The sequence below is a fragment of the Thermoascus crustaceus genome (genome assembly GCF_041956765.1).
Source record: "Thermoascus crustaceus strain CBS 181.67 unplaced genomic scaffold VTN00scaffold_2, whole genome shotgun sequence".
Taxonomy (NCBI): Eukaryota; Fungi; Ascomycota; class Eurotiomycetes; order Eurotiales; family Thermoascaceae; genus Thermoascus; species Thermoascus crustaceus.
Genome location: NW_027192528.1, coordinates 994,558 through 1,013,929, shown reverse-complemented (window position 1 = coordinate 1,013,929; position 19,372 = coordinate 994,558). Strand labels below are relative to the sequence as shown.

Here is a 19,372-nt window from a genome sequence, read left to right as displayed (position 1 = left end):
CCAAAACACCGTATCGCATCCCCGCCACGTCGGGCCTGGACGCTGGACAGCTTGTATGTGTGCTGTAGCTGGGGAAATTATGGTATCCAGGGGCAATTTTGAAGTAGAAGACCTCCAGCTACATATGTGCTGTACGGTGTACAGCGCTGCAGTACACACCCTAGATGCATGCTCCTGCGCGACAGGAGAAGCTGTACGCAGTCCTCCGTAGTGAGCTCCGGCGCCCGTCCCCAGCTCCGCGCTCGCGTCTACACCTCCCGCGCGACAGCTGATTCCACCCACGGCACAACCACCCCGGAAGGCCAATTGCTGTTCTCCATTGGCCGTCTGGATGTGCCGTTTCGAGCTGCTGGGGAGAAGTATCTTGTACTGGCAGCGTCGACGGGCGAAAGCAGGTAGAGATCGCGCATCCAGGTTGGTCCACGAATCGCGACATAGCCATCCAAGCGGCCGACGGCTCTGCTAACCATCTCGAACGGTGTGGACAGGCAATTTGAATCAGAATGCTCCACGAGATCCTTCTCTCCCTCTCCGGCCAGCCGTCCCCCCTCCTCGACGCCCAGACAGACGAAAATGGCCCTCCCCAAGAGGCTTTTCCGCTTCTGTCACCCCCGGAGAAGGCCCTCCTCGCCTCCCTCGCCCGTCTGAGCCGCCTTCACACGTTGCTGCGCTCGCATACGTCGCTGATATCCTCTTCCCATCGTTCGACCGTCTGTCGTGCCGTGTCCACTGCCATCGCGACGGAACATCTCGGGAGGTTTCAGAAGAAGATACTGGAAGTGGAGAAAGCAATTCTAGTCAAGGACAGTGGCTATGTCGGCGGATATGGCATCGTACCTTTGTCCACCATTGTCGGGGAGTTTGCTCCCTGGACACGGAGGATGGAGTGGCTTTGGGAGGTCGCGCGTTTCATGCGGCCGGAGTCCACCAAGGATGGAGCCGCAGAGGGTTGCAGCGGCGCCGGTATAATTGACTATCTCCGCAAGGAAGCGCAGACAGGTTACCAAGACCTCGAAGAGATGGCGTTGCATCTAGTCAAGGCTGCGGAAACAGCATGGATGCGACAGCTGTCAATGTGGCTGCTGTATGGAAATCTGCCGGCGTTTGGCAAGGAAGACTTCTTTATCCAAGAGAATGTCAGCGACGAGGACGACGGCCGGCAGGGAGCCAGGGACTTCGTCATGCACGTTAATTTACTGCCGAAATTCGTTTCACCTGCAATGGCTTCTTCAATCTTGTTCATTGGCAAGTCTCTGAACCATATCGGAGCCAGGCGCAAGGGTTTTACGACCGGTTCTTCCCAGAACTCATTATCACACGTCACGCTACATGCAGAGCATATCCAACACCTTTCTTCCCTGACATCGCCCATCTCGCCATCTAATCTGTCGAATGCTGTGACGGAAATTCGACTATCTCTGTCGCAAACAGCCCTTTCTAAGCTCCTGCCGCTTCCAAAGATCCTCGAGGTTCTATCTTTGCTTCACAACTTCCTCCTTTTAGGACGTGGAGAGTTCGCAATGGCGCTTGTATCACATGCTGATATGCGCGTTCAAGGCAGACATCGGAGGTCTGATGCGTCCAGACGCGACAGGTCTGGCGGCTTGGATGGGCTTGCAATAAAAGAAGGGGAGGTCATGGCAGCTTTAACCCAGACTTGGGCGGAACTCTTTTCCCTCCAGAATGAGGATGACCCAGCCGATGATGAACTGGATCTTGCTCGGGAGCTACTCCGTCTGTCTATCAGCGGCAAGAAGGGCAATCGTCCGATGACCCCATCTCGAGACGTAGCCGGAATTAGCTTAATAGCGGAGATCTCCAACGTCTCCTTCGACGACCTCCTATTTCCTACTCCAACGTGTCTCTCACTCCAAGTCCACCCTCCCCTTGACCTGTTTCTCACAACTTCAGACATCGCCATCTACTCGAAGATCCACGCGTATCTCCTAGGGATCCGTCGAGCGCAGATCCGCCTAAGCGATCTATGGAAACACACATCCCTTCGAAGAAGCTACCCTTCGCCATGGGGTCCACCACGAAGCAATAGCAAATATGGCGAGAACCGGCTCCGTGCTGCTAGACAGAGAGAAAACGCTCGAACCGCTCAGATGAGACCCATCTGGGCGACCAGCAGTGCATCTATTTTCGTCCTATCGGAGATCTCCAGCTACTTCCAGGGTGAAGTAATCAACGGCTCATGGCAGCACTTCCGTCAATGGATTGAAGGATCTAATTCACGATCACGCCCGACATCGTCATGGATAAATTCTCGTCCCGGCACGGCATCTCGTCCTGGGACCGCATCCCGACCTGGAACAGCGACCCGTCCCGGAACGGCATACTCCACGAAATATCAACCATACCAACAACAACAACATCCAAGGACCATGTTCGACGAACCCACCACACCAGTTTCCACCACCACCACCCTCCAAAACACATTCCAAAACCAACACCAACAGCACGACCCCGAAGCCCTCACCGTCGCGCACCGCCGCTACCTCGCCTCCCTCGCGCAGTCCCTCTTCCTGACAGAAATCCCCTTCACCAGTTCCCTCCGCTCCCTTCTCACCAGCATCGACCACCTCATCGCCCTGGTCACCCGGCTTGAGACCATCCAACGAAACCTGGACCTCGAGACCGACGAAGGGGTCGTTGACGCCCTGGCAGACTACACACGGGAAGAAAAGGAAATCTGGCACGAGCTCCGCGAGACAAGAGACGAGGTCGAGAGGGGCATCAGGGAAGTTGTCATGCGACTGAGGGATATCGACGATAGCAGATCCGGAGAGGGAAGGAGGATGTTTGATTTGGGCAACAACAACAACAACAACCAGAACCATAATAATAACAATATGAATCATGGGCCGCGCGGACTCGCAGAGCCGAACGTCTACGTCCCACGGAAAGCAGCAGGCGTGGACCGGTTGCTGATGAAGCTCGATTTCGGGAGCTTGAATAGCGCCCTTGGCGGCGCGGAGGAGCCTTACTACCCGCCTCGGAGCCGGGATGGTGTCGAATCGTAAGATGGGTAGAGCCAGCCAAGGTGTTTGAGGTAATTTTTTCTTGCTTTGCTTTGAGTGTTCTTGTTCCTTGTTCTTTTCCTACACGTGAGATAAGAAGATACCATGGAAGTTTGTCTAGTTAGTAGAGAGTGGGTTTCGGTTCTGGTTCTGGTTTCTGTTCGGTTTCAAGATTACAAGGTATTTAGGTCTGAAAGGCAAAAAAATTGAAGTATAGACGCAATTGACCTCTGGTCTGGAGGGTTCGATTTAGTTAATAAAGTCATGACGGCAATACTAACTCCCGCGGAGTACGGATTACTCGTACATGTGATTACCATGTCCAGTTCTGTACCATTAAGGTTTGCGGGCGGGTAGAATATATGACATGGCTACGACCAGAGCCCCACCCTCTTTATATCCGTTACCAGTATATATAATATTAATGATGAATGAAATAATGTTCAATTGGTGCAAGTCAATAAAAAGATGAGAGTGAGATAGCGTGAGCAAACACCGAAAATTTATATACTGTACAGATAGCAGACATATATATATATACACACAGCGTAATATACAATAGATACATGAGTCATTATGTCGTTGATACTCTGTCAACGAACGAAGACAGAGAGAGAAAAGCTTAGGTACCCGTTTACGCCTGGCTGCCTGCTTGCTCTGAAGGTTTTGAGTTCCCGAAGAAGTAGATTTTTTGTATGTCACCCGTTTTCCATGCGAAAAAAAAATCCTAACGTATTATTGCCGCATTATGATCCTTCCTTTTTCTTTTTGTAAATAGGTACCTGGTATTACCGAACTACCAGGCGGTATGACCACCATCAATGAGCAACGTACTGCCCGTCATGAAAGTGCTCGCGTCACTGAGCGCGAAGAGGGCCACGCCGCGAAACTCCTCGGGCATGGCCAGCCTCCCGAGCATGTTCTCGGCCTCCCAGGTGGCCCTGGCCTGGGGGGCCTTGCGGAAGACCTGCTCGACCATCGGGGTCATGATGTGACCCGGGCAGAGGCTGTTGACGCGGATGCCATATCTGCCCCATTCCATGGCGAGGCACCTCCCGAGCTGGATGACAGCCGCTTTGGAGGAGTTGTACACGGGGGAAGTCATGCCCTTGTTGGCGATGAGTCCGCTCATGCTGGCGACGAGGAGGATGGAGCCCCGGCACTTGTAGTGGAACATCTGCCTCGCGGCGGCCGTGGCGGAGTTGAAGACGCCGTTGTAGTTGATTTGCATGACCTCGTTCAGCTTGGCCTGGTCGTGGTCGATGGCGCTCTGCAGGTGGTTGATCCCCGCGGCGGAGATGAGGCCGTCGAGACGCTGCGACTCGGCTGCGATGGCCGCCATGATGTTGTTTACGTCGATGTGGTTGCGGACGTCGACGCGGCGGTACTCGAGGCTGCCGCCGTACGTGGATTGGGCGCGCTCCTGGGCGGTTTTGAATTCGGGGTCTGGGGCTTCGAGGCGATCCATACAGTATACTTTGTTTCATTTGCAATGGAGTCTCAGTATTTCGCAGTGGACTCTTTTTCATCATACGAACGAAAAATATTGTGTGAGGTTACCTTTGGCACCAGCTTCCATCAGCGCTTCTGCCATGGCGAGCCCGAGTCCTCGTCCTCCACCCGTGATGGCGAAGACGCGGTCTTCCAGATTGAATTCACGAAACCGCTGAGCATTCTTCCCGCTTGAGACTGGGGGTATTCTTGTCTGGATGTGGTCTGTGGGTGCCCCTGACGTTGTCGTGGTCGTTGGCGGCGTTGTTGTTGTTGTTGCGAGGTATGCCGACGGTGATGGCGGTGACTTGATACTTCTCTGTAGCAATGGTCGCGCTGCCCCCAGCGTGCGTGAAAAGGAGAACGACATGGCTACGAGATTTGCCGCGATCTCACACGACAGAGAGGAGAAGAAAATGCTCGAAGAGCGACAAACCCGGGGAAAGCGAGGCTGCTGGGGGGCGAAAGGGTTTAATAAGTAGAGGCCATCAAAACCCTGGGGGAGCCGGTTTGCCGCAAACGAAATTTGTTTATTTGAGATGACAAGTAGAGTGAACCCGCGTCATACACTCTCCCGGGGATGTCCATGTGATGGCCGTCCTCGAATCTAGGCCAGTCGTGAGCGCAAGGATCCAAGATCCAGAGAGTTCTATTCTCGCCATAGTTGGCAAGGGGGGGGGGGGGCGCAAGGGAGGGATCGATCAAGATTCTTGCCACGGCGCGTCACATTCTACTTTCTCCTTCCAAGGTTGCCCGATGATATCTGCGGCGATGTCCTTGCTCACTTACGCTTCCGTGGCAGCAGCTGGGAGCTTGCAAGCCACCGGGGTCGGCTCGTGGAGTATCTCACTAGCGGGATTCCAGAGCTGTGGAACAGGGCGTTCTCCAGTCAACGGCGTCATTCTTAACGATGCCCAGACCAAGCTTGTGATGTTCAGGAACCGTGCAGAAAGGCTTCATTCTGTGAGCCTAGACCATTTGGATTCCTAGCTGTATCTGAGTCCGTGTCCAATCGAACTCCCACGTTGGCATCATCGAAATAAGATCTGGAGAAGAGAGCTGTTCAAGAGAGGACCGTGTATGCATCAGCGTCCGTTGCTTGCGATCAAGGATCTTGCTTCCGGAAACGCAGCCCGCCAATCGCCGTCTCGGGATGTCCGCAGCCCGAAGCCGATAGACCTGCGGATCGGCCCCCGTATTGTTCAGAACAATGCATTGCTTGGATCCAAACTGTCGAACGAATTAAAACAACCTAAATACATGAAATCCCTTCGCTATATTATATAGGTGAAGCGCTCTGTAGAGCGGGCATCCGCATCAGCACTCATGAGTCCCTGTCCCTCTCCCTCAACCATCTCCATCTCCTCGTCGGTCTTCTCTGACTTCCGGTTCTCCCTCTGCAGGACTAACCTCAATACGAACGCCATTACCGCCACGGCCATCATGAAAAACGAGCAGGCTGCCATGCCATGCACGTACCATGGTCCATCACTCTCCGGGTACAGTCTCGTACCGACAAGCGGTCCACACTGTCCGATTATATTGAGGATAGCAATCCCCGTGCCTTTGCCTTCTTTGGCGGCGCGGTTGTCCATGGACCAGGTGATGATGAGGGTGATGGCGGAGAAGAAACCGCAAACAGCAGGGTAGATGCAGATATACCGGATGAAGGTATGAACAGACGACGGCATGTGGGAATGGAAGTAGCTCGTGGCTGCTATCGCAAGGTATGCCACGGAGGAGACAACGGCATGCGCAATCAAGTAGGAACTTCGAGTGCGATGGCGATCGGAGAGAGATGCGGTGAGCAGGACAACCACGAAAGCGAGCAGATATGGCGGGGCAGAAAGAGCCTGAGAGGCAACAGAGGAGTAACCCGTACTGTGAGCCAATTGGTTAGTCTTTGACTGCTGTATCAAGAGAGTCACCCTAAGAGTAACTTACTCCTTGATTATGGTAGGTAAGAAGACAGGCATGGAACTAAAAGCGACATTGCAGCTGAAGAACATGAACTGCACATTGCAAGTCAACATGGTTCCGACCCCGAGCGTGGTTTAGAAGAAGGCTTACAGCTGTGAGATACGATTTGGGATCAGACAGTGTCCGCCCAACCTCGGACCAGTTGAATCCTGCACGCTTCGACGCACGACGCTCGCCCTTACTCTCTCCTAATCTTAGCTTGGCGACCTTCCTCTCTCTTGGTGTAAGAAATCGAGCTCTTCCAGGGCTATCAGGGATAACTATCCAAGCAATGACAGCGACCAAGACGCTCGGGAATCCCTCCACCAGGAAGAGAGTGCGCCAGGGCGCTATGGGGCCGTTGCTGCTGAGTTTGACTATCAGCCACGCCAGACTGCTTGCAAAGGAAGTAGCCAGGGGAGCCGCTGAGATAAACAATCCTGTCCGAAAAGCCAGCTCTTCGCGTCTGTAAAATAAAGATAAGTAGAATGGGACGCCCGGGCCGAAGGCCGCCTCGGCGATTCCCAGCAGGGCTCTCAGAACCACGAGTAACCAAAACGAAGTTACTAAAGATTGGAAAGATGCAACCAAGCCCCACGAAAACACGCAGATTGAAATGTATATATGTGAAGGAACGAGCCGATACATAAGAGTCATCCATTCGAAGAGGATATAGGTAATATAGAAAGCGGTAAGCACCCATTCATATTGCGAAGAGGAGAGTCTCAGGTCCTCAGCGAGTCCCGCTATTTTCGCATTGCCTATGTCTGCATGGATGTCAGTACTATTTCCAATAGATAGATAAATATACTATATCAATGGCTTGGGAGAAACACGTTACTCACTTGAGCGATCCAGGAAGGAAAGTAAATAAAGCAGAGCTAAGAAAAGCACCAGCCGTCTGTCGAATTTCTTCACTACCTGTCTTTCCTCCGCAGCAGTATAGCTGGTCGCGAGGCCATTCTTGGGACGAGCACCCTTAGAGTCTCTCCGCGAGTCATCACTTCGGTCATATTCGTCCGAAGCATCCCGCCGGAGGTCATTGGAGCTCCTGTCTGCCTCCTCCGCATCCCCGCCGAAATCGGTATCTAGTTTGGGAAGATGGGGCGTCACCGGCGTGGGCTGTGTAGTCTGTGAGAAGAAGCTCTCATCGTCGGATTCATCCGAATCCGGGGTCAGCTGCGAGCGCGCAGGCTCGAACGAGCTGGACGACGGTGTATCCTCCGCATAGGAAGATGCGGACAGGGTGGGGCCCTGCAAGGGGGAGGGCATCGGAAAAGTGAAGCGAAGGGAGTGAAATTCTTGGCGCAGATATGTCTATAGGAATATCATGTCGTCCTTTGATGTACTTCCACGGGAAGCCATACAGAGCTGATCAAGGAGTAACTGGATATTAATCATTGAATTCTTTAAGTTTCAGTCTTCAAAAGGAACGTCGAGCGCGGAGCCTGAGCTCCGTCCAGTCCGTCCCATGCCGCTCGGTCCACAGAGGGTATCATCACGTGTATGGAGGCGATCCTTGATTCGATAGTGCTTAATCTACTCCTGAATCTTGTCCGCTATGTACAGTACAGTTGCACAAGGTGGATGCAAATGTTTCACGCTTAGTGAATCCAATTGGCTAACTAACCTTTCTCAGCAGAAACTCTCCAACCTACATACAAACAGGTACAATACAAGTTTCAAACAGCACTAGGACGAGCCCTAGCCTTGGATTACCACGGGTGGGTACGAAATACAACGAGCGTTAAAAAGCTTACAGGGCTGCCGTCAAAAGTTCCGCATCATGGGCGGTAGTAGTCTGGACGACGATTTCCATGTCCGGGAAAGCGCTCGAACTGCTTCTTGAGAGGAGTAGGGGGGAAACGCTTGTCCGCCTCGGTGATCTCGAAACGCCTCTTTCTGCCGCCAGAAAGCATCGTGGCTTTCTCCTTCATCGTCTCGAATGTTTCCTTAAGCTCTTGGACCATATTGTGTTCTCCCATGCCGTGCGCGCGAATATAGTTCAAGGTGTTTTCAGCCGTGTCGCGAAGGAACCTCGCCGCGTTGAGTTTCTTTGAAACGTTGGTATAGTCCAGGTTGTAGTAGTCGTCTTTCGCCTTGGCATACACCTCGAGGATATGCGCGATCTTCTCATCGATGGTTTGAAAACCGGAGCTGTCGCTGGACTGTGACTTGATCTTGATCTGCCTCTCTTCGAGACGAGAGTCAGAGCTAGGAGAGGAAGAGTCTCCCTTCTTCGCCTTGGTTTCTTTGTTGTCTTCGTCGGAAGCAACGGCACGCTCGACCATCTTCTTCCCAGACTCAGAGACTATACACCCGTGTCAGTCAAAAAAAAAGAACACAAAAGAACTCTCACAGCAAAAAGGGCATAGCATACTCCTGTTGAGGAGAGTCTTCAAGGCAACATGCTTGTCCAGAACAAGTTTCATTTCCTCCACCGTTCCTTTGTCCTTGATACACATGAACTCCTTGATATAGAGCTCGAGAGCTCCTGCATAGCTGAGATCCCTTCCATTGTTGGTCAGAATGAGAAGAGCCTCGTCATATACCGTGATCTGGCAGTCGTCGAGATCCTGGGATCGAGATTTGAGGAGATGGATGTGGCGTTCCAGGATCTCCAGGAGCAGGGAGGACTCTTCCGGGCTCTTGAGCAGTTCACAGAGCGCAGGGTGCTGCGGGTCCTTGATCTTTTTGTACTTGTCCACCAGATTGTCGATCTGGTCGTCAAGGTAGTCCAGCCTGCGACGGCTCTGGGTGTGGGACGACATCATTGGCCTCGCAGCTTAGTTTTGGTTCTGAGACTCTGGGTATGATGTCGCCAGCGTAACGCACGAGTGCCAATTATAGCTAACAGGTTCGATGGAAAATATCAAGCTCACAAGAAACCACCATACACAGATGATAATACCCCTTATGAAGGACTGAGCAACATGGCGTGGAAAGAGAGAACGCGTATTGAGAAACAAGAGTGACAAGAGAGTCATATGTTGTGTTCATTTCCATTTCTGGACACTTCAAAGGTCGGAAAAACCCAGTGTGCCATGATGTGAAAACAGCTGCGCATTGCGGCGGACCCCGTGAGGTCAAAGGATCTATCAGGTAGTGTGAGGTTTGCCCCAAACGTGAAAATCAACATACATGTGTGTGTGTCAAGCCTTCTTCTTTATGGAACGGCTCTCCAGCAGCATGGGTTTAAGGGATATCTGGAAAGGAAAAGAGATGATTGTCTCCTCAGGCCTTGCTTTCTATCTCTATCCCCATCATATAATTGGGAAGCCCGGATACTCCATGCCCAGTGGGCTTTCTTTTCCAATGTGCTGTGAGAGGAGAACATCTAACGCGTCAAATCCCCCCTTGGATTTTGTAGTCCTCTACTATGCAGCAACATTCTAATTCAACCATATAGTAAATAAAACAAGTATCAGAGTACATCACGCCAAAAACTAGACTGTTAAAGAACCATCAACCGGCTGAGAAGTACCAAGCTGATGAAAGCATTTCCACGGACAAAGCCAGAGGACAGAAAGAAACACTACGGATTTATACAGGAGTTAGATGTTCCGTTCCCCTGTATACGAAGTCCAGGGTATCTAAGCTTTTCTTAAGTTCAACGGTATCTTTGCAGGCTTTCTCTCATCGATTGTCCTCAGGCTATACCCCAGACCTGGATTGACTCCGTAATGAGGCAACTTCTCAATAAGGATGAATCGATATCCAAGACCTAAGATAAAGTAAACTGGAGAACGGAGGGATAGCTACACAGTAGGATGCGAGCCCATGGCGGACCTTATGACGATAAGGCCGCCAGAGAAGGAACTGCGTCAAATACTGAAAACGTGTGGGCTTGACTAGAAATACCATGCCGTTGACAATAAAATGCCTTCCAAAGATTCTTGTTTCTCCTTTTGTAAACGAAAGGATGTCACGTTGATATACTAAACAGACGTTTGGATCATGAGAAACATGCATCCATTCATGCAGTAAAAAGAACAGTCTCATAAAGAGAAACCGCATTAATCGCCCAATTAAAGGACCCTCTGGAAGGTAACCCAAGGTACAGCATGAGCATGCACAGTCCATATTAACGTCATGGAATGGTTCTTCATAAACAAAAGAATGCTTTTCATGTCCACAATCCCTCCACTTCTTTCTCACTGCGGCATCACCTCAATTCCTCTCCTTATATAGTCTCTCAACCTCTTCAGCCAGCACCGACACCTTGATCCCCTCCCCATTCCGAACACAATCCTTCCACTCCCCTCCATCCCGCACACACCACACCTTCTCGTCCAACCGCACCGTACAGCTCGTCGTCACACCGAGCCTTTGGCTGCGCAACGCACTCTTCCGCAGCAGCGCGATGCCGCTGAGCGGCGTATCCTTGTTGCCATCGTCGCTTCCGTCGTCGTTACCTTCATCATAGTCCTCCTGCTGACTCGCGCACTTGTTCAGCGCGTCGAAGTCGATGCCGTGCTCGAGCGCGCAGTTCTGGACGAAGGTGCGCTCGGGGATCCGCTCATAGGAACTGATGAGGCAGTTGGCGAAGCCGAGCCAGCGGACTGTGGGCATTCTCTGATTGGACGAGGAGGAGGAGGAGGTGAGGGAGGAATCGGAGGGTGAGGATGGAAGAGAGCTGGAGTTCGGAGGGAAAGGGAGGTGAGAGGCGCAGAGGATGAGCATGTCGCCGATGCATTCGGTAGGGCCGTGTTTGCATTCTACTTCGGAGGTTTTGTTGGAGACACTGTTTGATAATAATAGTAATATTAGAACTTTTATCTTGCTAGATCTTAGTTATGTTATGAATCGTTACCTTCCGATAAATGATAGCCGAAAATCGACCTTGTCGTTAATCCGCTCCATGGCGGGGACGATAAGCTGCTGCAGACAGTCCTGCGCATCAGGGCACTTGCTCATAATGTGAGCTTCCAGCGGCACTCTCTTGGAAGACCCTGTCGGGACGGTGTGATCATCTTTCCCAGGGTAGCGTCCATCATTGGGACTGTTCGTGTTAGGATGCGTAGGGACGACGCCCGGGCAGCGGCTCAGGATGACATAGAATGCTAAGCAGATGCAGATCGCGGTCAAGGCACGGCGGAAGAAACGGGAGATAAAGCGATCCCTTCGTGTGGTAAAGGCCGTCGTCCCTGGAGCGGCTGTACCACAGTCGTATGGGTTGCTCTGGAAGTGGGCTGGACTCTTCTCCATCCCGCCAAGTTGTTCTGTCTTTCAGCTGAAAATTTTCCAAAAATGCTAGCACTTCTTCATGATACTGCACAATGTACAGTTTCCAAAAGATGAAGACGGCAGATCTTGTGGGAGAGGATAATCGTAACGGTGAACGGGAGCTCAGCCGTGCGATGTAGCACCGAGGCGCGCATTCTTGGGCGATCTTGTGACGTCGGCGACTCTCAACGCTAGCTGACAACGGCAAATAGTTTGCCTTCCAATCCGACATGACAACTCCGCCGCACAAAAAGTTGATGAGAGGGGAAATACACAGCTGAATTGGATATAATCAGTGTCAAAAATATGCCAAATAAAAGTCTTTCAACGTTAGTGTTGCAATTTCCAATTGCTGTCCATAACTCTTCAGGTTGCATCGTTGAAGACTTTAGCTCAAGGATAGGTGGAGACAACGTATTCATCGGACGGCTTGCCTCCTATGTACTGTACTCCGTACATGCAATAATGGCGATTGTTGATTGCTCAGCATGCACAACGGAATATGATTATGTCGTTTATAAAGCTGCTTAGGGGTTAGGTAACATGCTCTAGCGTTCTCCATGGAAGAGAGTTAAGAAAAAACCATCCCAAGGCATTAGTCTGCACCAGACAGCTCTGGTATATCCGCATAGGCACCAGATACTGCAGCAGAATTATCTCCACGAGCTTCAGCACAATGTATTCTAGAATCTAAGTTATGTTTTCCCATACTATTGTTCGGTTCTTGGGCAGAGTAGCCGGACTGTCTGCCGCTCTGCTAATTCAATTGTAGCTATAATTCTCTCGGCTCGTTAAAGTCGTTGCTGTGAGCCTGTGACGGACATTTTCCCAAAATTTACACTTTCGGTCCTGGTGGAAAGCTTCAGCAGAACGAGCTGAACGCCCCAGCTACAGAATTGTTGAGGTACCTGAGAAACTGAATGCCTCAGACCCTTAGCTCGGAGGTAGATGGCTAAAGGAGAGCCAATGGGGCCTTGGGGACGCAATAATGAAAGCCTCGTGCCTTCATGTTTCATCGATTCCGATCCGATGTCGCAGGCCCTGAGGCCAGGCCGGACCTCGCCCAGCTCCGCCCTGATCGTGAAGGTCGCACCGAGTAACCCATCCATTACTATTGTGGCTCATGTGTGACGTTTATCATATCGCGCGCAGTTGGAACTTGGGACACGCTAGGCGCTGGCTGGTGGATTAGCGTAGTAATAAGGGATCTCCTACGGGCAAAGACGGGCTGGATTTACCGCTGGAATAACGTGGCATTCTGGAGCTGTGGATACGTTCATTGTCTCCACGCTCAGCTCCTGCTAAAAATCTACTCCATTCTTTGTGTAGGACGGAGTAATATTCCGTGATACGTACAGAGCTGCTATACCCCAGCTCGATGACCGGGAACCGTCAAAACGGTTAGAGACTATCTGGGAATTCGGGACGCCTTGCAGCCCGTCAATTGTCAATCTCGGACATATCGATTGGCTGAACACAGACAAATGATCATGGATGAATATCTCTGCCCCACCGCAGTCTGCGCCACATGGCGTTGACACCGACATGGTGGCTTTGCTTCGCAATCACGACGTGTATATACGCAGCACCTAGTGCCAAGTGATGCTGGTTGGGTTAGTGGTTTCTTATTGCAGGGTTGAATCTATCCGGTGGCTTGACCGGAAAACTTGAAAGAAAAAGTAGATATCCATTTTGGTCCTTGAGCAAATTTAGCTGACCGAACAGGTGGGGACTGACAGATCCGCAGTATGGGACGGCAGACGGGTCAACCGTCATGGTAAAGTTCCCGGTACTTCGTGATGCATACTGTACCTAGGCTGTGGATATCCGGCATACAGGATCGACGACTAGAATGAAGTACATAAATGGGGCTCGAGTCTTGCAGGCATAGACAGTAGGACGTAGGGAGTCAGATGTTTCCAGACCATATAACGTATACCACCAACATCAGCTCTGTTAAGGAGTATATGGAGTGCACGTAGCTCAGGCTCATGGAGAAAGAGACCGTTGGCCTGTTAGGCCATGGGGCTTGGGGAATGAGGTTTCGAACCAGCGATTCTCGGCGCACGAGCCCGTACGCCCGGTGTGACATAGCCTAGGAGCCGGGATGGGCCGTGAGTTTACTTGTCAGTACGGCAATTTGACTCAGGACTGAGAGGCGAGAGGAAAAAAGGAGCGTTTCTCGTCCTGGAAAGCAGATGCATCGGAGCAGTCTAAGGTTTATTTTCCCCCTGCATCAATAATGGATATGAGCTATGTGATCTGCATGGAGGCAAAGTTGGAGCCGTTATTCCCTGAATCCCTGTCGCTGCGGAGGAGATCCTGACAGGCAACATCCATCACGGAATGATGGGTCCGCTATAACGAAAACCGCGCAACTGCTAGGATTCTGGAAGCTTGTGTCAAAGAAGTTCAGGTCTTCTGGAAACTACAGACTGCATTATGATTCGTATGCCATCCTGTTCGGGTACGCAGTGAGAGGTATTCTGTAGTTGTACTCCATCCAGACCTAGGTCACTAGTAGGGCGTTCTATACTGTAGCCGGACAACCCGGCAGTCGGGCATTTCCCAGTTGAGTAAGGAAGCATTGCAGCCTTAACCTTGGGAAGACATTATATTATCGGGAGTTAAAACGGGTCGAGAAAGCGGCCACGCAGGAACTGCGTGAGTCAAGACCCAATTGTAGGGGCGGATCTGCTGCGAGGCTCCAGCCTGGAGCCCGCCAGTTGGAGACTGCAACAGCCTAAGCTGCTTGAACACAGCGTCGCATCGGAGTGCGTCCTCGTGCCCAGATGGTCGCATCTGTCCATCCATCATTCAACGCGACTCCCAACTGCGCCTCTCCCACCACATCTTCACCTATGATCTGGCCCCCTCGTATCGTCTTGTCTGCTGCGGAACGCGACGGTTCTGCGGTGCACTCGTCAGCTTGCTTCATCTCATTCTCTCCTCTCCTCATATCCATATCCTCTCGTCCTGAACTATTCTAGATGACCACCTGAGTTGGTCTCTCTCCACACCTACATTTTCTATTCTGAAATTGGGCAACACTGCAAGCCGATCGACCTCCCTGTTCGTACTCTCCTGTCAAGTTTGCTCATATTGTGTTTCAAACAGGTGCTGGTTCGCTTGTTGGTATTTACCTTTCACGCTGGATTTATAGTTACATTTGTCTGACAGATCAACAGAACATCTATTACTAGCCATTCCTGGTGTATAACATCTCATCTTAAGCTGCGCAGCTTGGGGGAAGCTTTCTCTACCCAGCTTTTCGTGAGACTGGCTATTTTGCCTGCAGAGTGCACTTCTACTACGAATGCACAGCGGGCTTTAATCCGAACAGTGTTCTTATCCCACACCTTTAGCATCTGAATCGGGGAATGCAACTGCTTAATAGTGCCGCATAGCAGCGCTGGATGTCATCATTCTGTCCCTGTGTCTGCTAGAAGGTCAACTGAGCGGCTCGAGCCTAACCACTGCCTAGACCGTCCACCCTATATTCTGTCCTCTCCGTCCTTTTCTGACGTACTGTGTCTCGATCCCTGCGGGTTCGAGTTCTCGACTCAGCTTATTAACCATGTCACGACACAACTCAATAAACTCCATAGAGAGTCGGGATAACGAGCATGGGCATATGCATGAGGAGGATGACGAAGCTGGTCCTGACATGGAACCGTCATACAAGGAACATCTGGAACAGTCCCGTGCGCTTGACAACTTTCTCTCTCCTCTTGTTCTCGACGAGGCGACCTTGTACAAGCTCGCACGCCGTTTCTCTGAAGTATATCGGCAGCTTGCCCTCACCTCCGATGAGCAGTTCCTTCCCACACCGGTGACCAGATTGCCTACGGGACAAGAAACTGGTCGTTATCTAGCGATTGACGTCGGTGGGAGCAACCTCAGAGTTGCCTTTATCGAGCTCTTGGGGGAGGCAGCCGACTCCGATGCACGGGCCGCGGATGAACCAGACAAGTCACGTGAAACTATACGGAGAGCGCAGAGGCAACGTGTAAGAAGGACGCTGGAGAAAGCATGGCCGATTCAGGAGCATTTGAAAAAGGACAAAGCAGAGGATCTCTTTTCATGGATCGGCGATTGCATTGCCGAGGTTGTTGCGGACAGCTTGTCCTCGGATGCAACTAAGGGTGACATTCCGGAGGAGCTGGACATGGGCATTACATTTAGTTTCCCCATTATGTAAGTTTCTGCTCATCCCTTTATTCGCATATTCTGTTATTTTACTTTGGTATTGTGCGGCGTATTGTCTTTGGGAATCCTGTACATTGTCATCACTGGAAGCTCTTTTCATCTCTAGAAGCTAATTGGAGCAGGCAGGAGTCGCTGGCGGAGGCCACGCTGATGCCAATGGGCAAAGGCTTCGCGATCACTTCAGATCTAAACTTGCGTAAGATTTTACTCAATGGTTATGAAAAGCACACGAGGCGCCCAGATGAAGATGAACCGTCCAGCAAGCGTCGGAAGCTCTTTGCGTTGCCAAAGTTGAAAATTGCGGCTATCACTAATGATACTGTTGCTACACTCGCTTCTCTAGCTTACTCAGTGAAGTCCCTACCAAACAGTCGGGTTGCCATGGGTATAATTGTGGGCACAGGTTGTAACGCCACGATCCCAATGAAGCTTACCGATTTACACGAGTCTAAAGCTAAACATGTCCGTTCGAGTGATCCGGACGCTAAGGAGACGGTGGTCAATACGGAATGGACTATCAGTGGTGCGGCGCCGCCTCTCAAAGAGCTTAACATCACGAGCAAGTGGGATGTAGAGCTGGACAGGGCGTGTGCTCGCCCCGGCTTTCAGCCCTTCGAGTATATGACCGGTGGTCGGTACATTGGCGAATTGATTCGCCTAGTGCTTTTCGATTACCTAACGAACGTGATCGGCTTGTCAACGAAAGCACTTCCCGCCAATATCATCCAAGAGTACGCTCTAACGACCACCTACATCTCAGAGCACGTTGCGCGTGCAAGGTCAGATGAGATGCTGGCAGACGAGTTGCGCCAATCTTTACCGCCACCAGAATTGAGTGAATGGAACTGGGATGCTAGGACAGCTGGAGCCTTCCGGAGAATAGCCAGAGTGGTACTGACGAGGTCTGCCGGCCTAATCGCCGCAGCCGTTGTGGGATTGCTTGCTGCTACACGTGAGATTGAACTCAAGGTTGACAGCACTTCAAACTCACCACAGCCCTCACATATTGCCTCCCCTGCATACAATGGCAGCGTCAGCATGCAGACAGAGCCAGAGAACAGGACAATAATCCCCACATTAGCACCGGAAGCAGCAAATCTACCAAAACCGGGAGGCCCGCTAGGTCCAATTGTTCCAGTTCTCTCACCTACTCCTCCAGACTGGCACTCTGGCCCTGAAGAGCTAGTTGTCGCCTACACCGGCGGCATCATTCAGAATTATCCCAACTTCAAGGAAACATGTCAGCTGTACATCGACCGACTTATTATGAGAACTGGGCCCCAAAAGAGCGGTAAATCGGTGTTTCTGAGGGAAGCGTCGGACGGTGGTGTTATCGGCGCAGGCGTCCTTGCTGGTATGGTCGTCGGTGGCTAGGTAGATCCCAATGTTCCTTACCAGTTATCATTTTTACATGATGGATCAGTTCGTGTCCTTAATGAATGCAGGAGAGTCCTAGACAATGAGGAGTTTAAGGAAAGTCGGATCTCGCAACTATTGAGCGTTTCGTTTGATCATGTCTTGCTCAAGATGGAAGGAACTCGGAGGGGTAGAACGAACCGAGACGGATTTTTTTGTCCTAGAACGGCACATTCAGTGCTCGTGAATTTACAGTGTCTTACGAGTATTATTATTACTTACATAGGATCAACATGAGACGAATCCTAACTCCGACTCTGTTCAGTACAATTCCAGTTAGTACCTAGGCGCACGCTGTGAAGAAAAGGTGTACATAATAATTGTAGTTGTCTTAACACCCGGAATTCATATAGAGGCTACATCGGAGAATAACGAAATATGAGTCAGTGATTCCCTGGGATATTATCCCTCTGAGATATCGACAACTGCATATATTCTCATCCCATCGTGGACATTCTTTTCTAAGAAGCCTCATCACGAAAGAGATCCTAGATATAACCCCGAAATTACTTGCAGAGTAATTAATAATAAGACGAGAGCAGGAAGCATCATACTCCCCTTAAAAAACAGACTTGTGATCTCACGAAATTCCCCAACCCCATTCCTATAAAAGCAACCCTTCTTCCATCGTTCCATCCATCCATCAGTCATGACTCTTCCCACCTCCCTCTTGATTTACCCTTCCAAACCCTCACCCCATCACATACTTCGAACACCCACTCGCCATGACACTCGTCACGCTCGTCGTACACCCCTGCAGACACGCCGTCCTGCACGGCTCCGTCGCCGTCACCGTCGCCGTCATGGGACACGAGGCCGTCGGGCACGGCATCGTGCTCGTCACGGTGGTGATGCAGAAGAGGTCGATGCAGCCCGAGGCCGTGGGGCAGGCCTGCGAGGGGTAGATGGATGTGGTGTAGGTGTAGCAGGATTGTGCGGTGGGAGAGGCGGAGGAGGGGGAGGAGGCGGGGGCTGTAATGAGATTGTTACGGGCCGGTATGCTGGCGAAACGGGGGCTGGGGTGGGAAGTTAGTTAGTGGGAATTTTTGGTCCATGAGGTAAATAGAGACGATTCATTGAGGAATTGGGGGAGTGTGGAACAATGAAATGTGGGGTGACACGGTAAATTATTATAGATAGGAAAACATGGATAATGAAGTGCTAGCTAGGAGGCAGTAAACAAGCGAGGGCTATGTATGAGGCGTACTTACCTCAATGAAAAGACACCGGGGAGAAACGAAGCTGCAAAAGCAATTGAGAGACGCATAAAGAATGGCAGGGAGACGTTTATTGCTTTTGTGCTCAGTTAAGGTTGTCTGTTCAGTGCTTGTCGGACGAAGTAATCAGGGACCACAGCAAATCAGAATATATGTATCGTTCCAGTGTCGATGAAAAATAATGTAACTATTTTGAGAGGAGATATTAAATTCGAAGTTGAAGTAATTGGAATCAGTTGCACAATTTATGTCTTTAAGTCTCTTTGTTAACTGGGTAAGAGTCCAGACATGGGAGGCCCTTGGCAATATATACATATATCCTTTGTGACACAGCACTTTTGTCCTAATACCTACTGCACTACCACCGACGATCTGCACCCATGTGACAGGATGATGGCAAATCGAGCGAGCCACCGCCACTTTTTTCCCCCTTGCTTGGAATGCACCAACCCAGCTTTTGCCAAATGTGCTCGGGCAGTGGAGCTAGTTCCGCAGTATGGAGTAAAAGTGTACTACTTGGGGGGGGGGGGGTTCCGCTCGTGTTTATCTGGGAATTCCCTGATTGTTTATCGGGAAAATGCCCAGTCGACTGAGAAATTAAACTCTGTTGACAGCTGCTGTAGATTTTGTTTGTCCTCAATTACTGCCTCAGTGTTTGCTGTTTGTTGTCTTGCCATGCTGAAACAGATCTGTGACTTGTACAATACTTGTGAACCTTATCTTGCCAAGAGTCGGAAAAAGAGGTGGCTGGTAGGCCAGATGTGGAAAAAGAAACGAGGAAGAAATATATATATGATGATCGCTGCCCATAAATCTATTATATATGGAATT

General features: G+C 50.9%; 7 protein-coding genes across 7 annotated transcripts; 2 read left to right on the top strand and 5 right to left on the bottom strand.

Moving 5' to 3' along the window:
- Positions 1-503: 503 nt before the first annotated feature.
- VTN00DRAFT_3878 (uncharacterized protein) lies at positions 504-3,026 on the top strand (the record flags this gene model as incomplete). Its single annotated transcript, XM_069430243.1, has 1 exon — positions 504-3,026. The coding sequence occupies one exon, from the start codon at positions 504-506 to the stop codon at positions 3,024-3,026; it is 2,523 nt and encodes an 840-aa protein (XP_069289399.1).
- A 793-nt stretch (positions 3,027-3,819) lies between these two features.
- On the bottom strand, positions 3,820-4,884 carry VTN00DRAFT_3877 (uncharacterized protein; the record flags this gene model as incomplete). The annotated part of the gene is made up of 2 exons (XM_069430242.1): positions 3,820-4,499; positions 4,584-4,884. 2 exons carry the CDS (start codon positions 4,882-4,884, stop codon positions 3,820-3,822), a joined length of 981 nt encoding a protein of 326 aa, XP_069289398.1.
- Positions 4,885-5,788: 904 nt separating this feature from the next.
- VTN00DRAFT_3876 (uncharacterized protein) lies at positions 5,789-7,745 on the bottom strand (the record flags this gene model as incomplete). The annotated part of the gene is made up of 4 exons (XM_069430241.1): positions 5,789-6,395; positions 6,459-6,526; positions 6,585-7,240; positions 7,319-7,745. 4 exons carry the CDS (start codon positions 7,743-7,745, stop codon positions 5,789-5,791), a joined length of 1,758 nt encoding a protein of 585 aa, XP_069289397.1.
- A 512-nt stretch (positions 7,746-8,257) lies between these two features.
- On the bottom strand, positions 8,258-9,247 carry VTN00DRAFT_3875 (uncharacterized protein; the record flags this gene model as incomplete). The annotated part of the gene is made up of 2 exons (XM_069430240.1): positions 8,258-8,784; positions 8,854-9,247. The coding sequence occupies 2 exons, from the start codon at positions 9,245-9,247 to the stop codon at positions 8,258-8,260; spliced, it is 921 nt and encodes a 306-aa protein (XP_069289396.1).
- Positions 9,248-10,643: 1,396 nt separating this feature from the next.
- VTN00DRAFT_3874 (uncharacterized protein) lies at positions 10,644-11,681 on the bottom strand (the record flags this gene model as incomplete). The annotated part of the gene is made up of 2 exons (XM_069430239.1): positions 10,644-11,217; positions 11,287-11,681. 2 exons carry the CDS (start codon positions 11,679-11,681, stop codon positions 10,644-10,646), a joined length of 969 nt encoding a protein of 322 aa, XP_069289395.1.
- Positions 11,682-15,276: 3,595 nt separating this feature from the next.
- On the top strand, positions 15,277-17,282 carry VTN00DRAFT_3873 (uncharacterized protein; the record flags this gene model as incomplete). The annotated part of the gene is made up of 2 exons (XM_069430238.1): positions 15,277-15,896; positions 16,031-17,282. 2 exons carry the CDS (start codon positions 15,277-15,279, stop codon positions 17,280-17,282), a joined length of 1,872 nt encoding a protein of 623 aa, XP_069289394.1.
- A 733-nt stretch (positions 17,283-18,015) lies between these two features.
- On the bottom strand, positions 18,016-18,591 carry VTN00DRAFT_3872 (uncharacterized protein; the record flags this gene model as incomplete). Its single annotated transcript, XM_069430237.1, has 2 exons — positions 18,016-18,340; positions 18,536-18,591. 2 exons carry the CDS (start codon positions 18,589-18,591, stop codon positions 18,016-18,018), a joined length of 381 nt encoding a protein of 126 aa, XP_069289393.1.
- Positions 18,592-19,372: the final 781 nt, after the last annotated feature.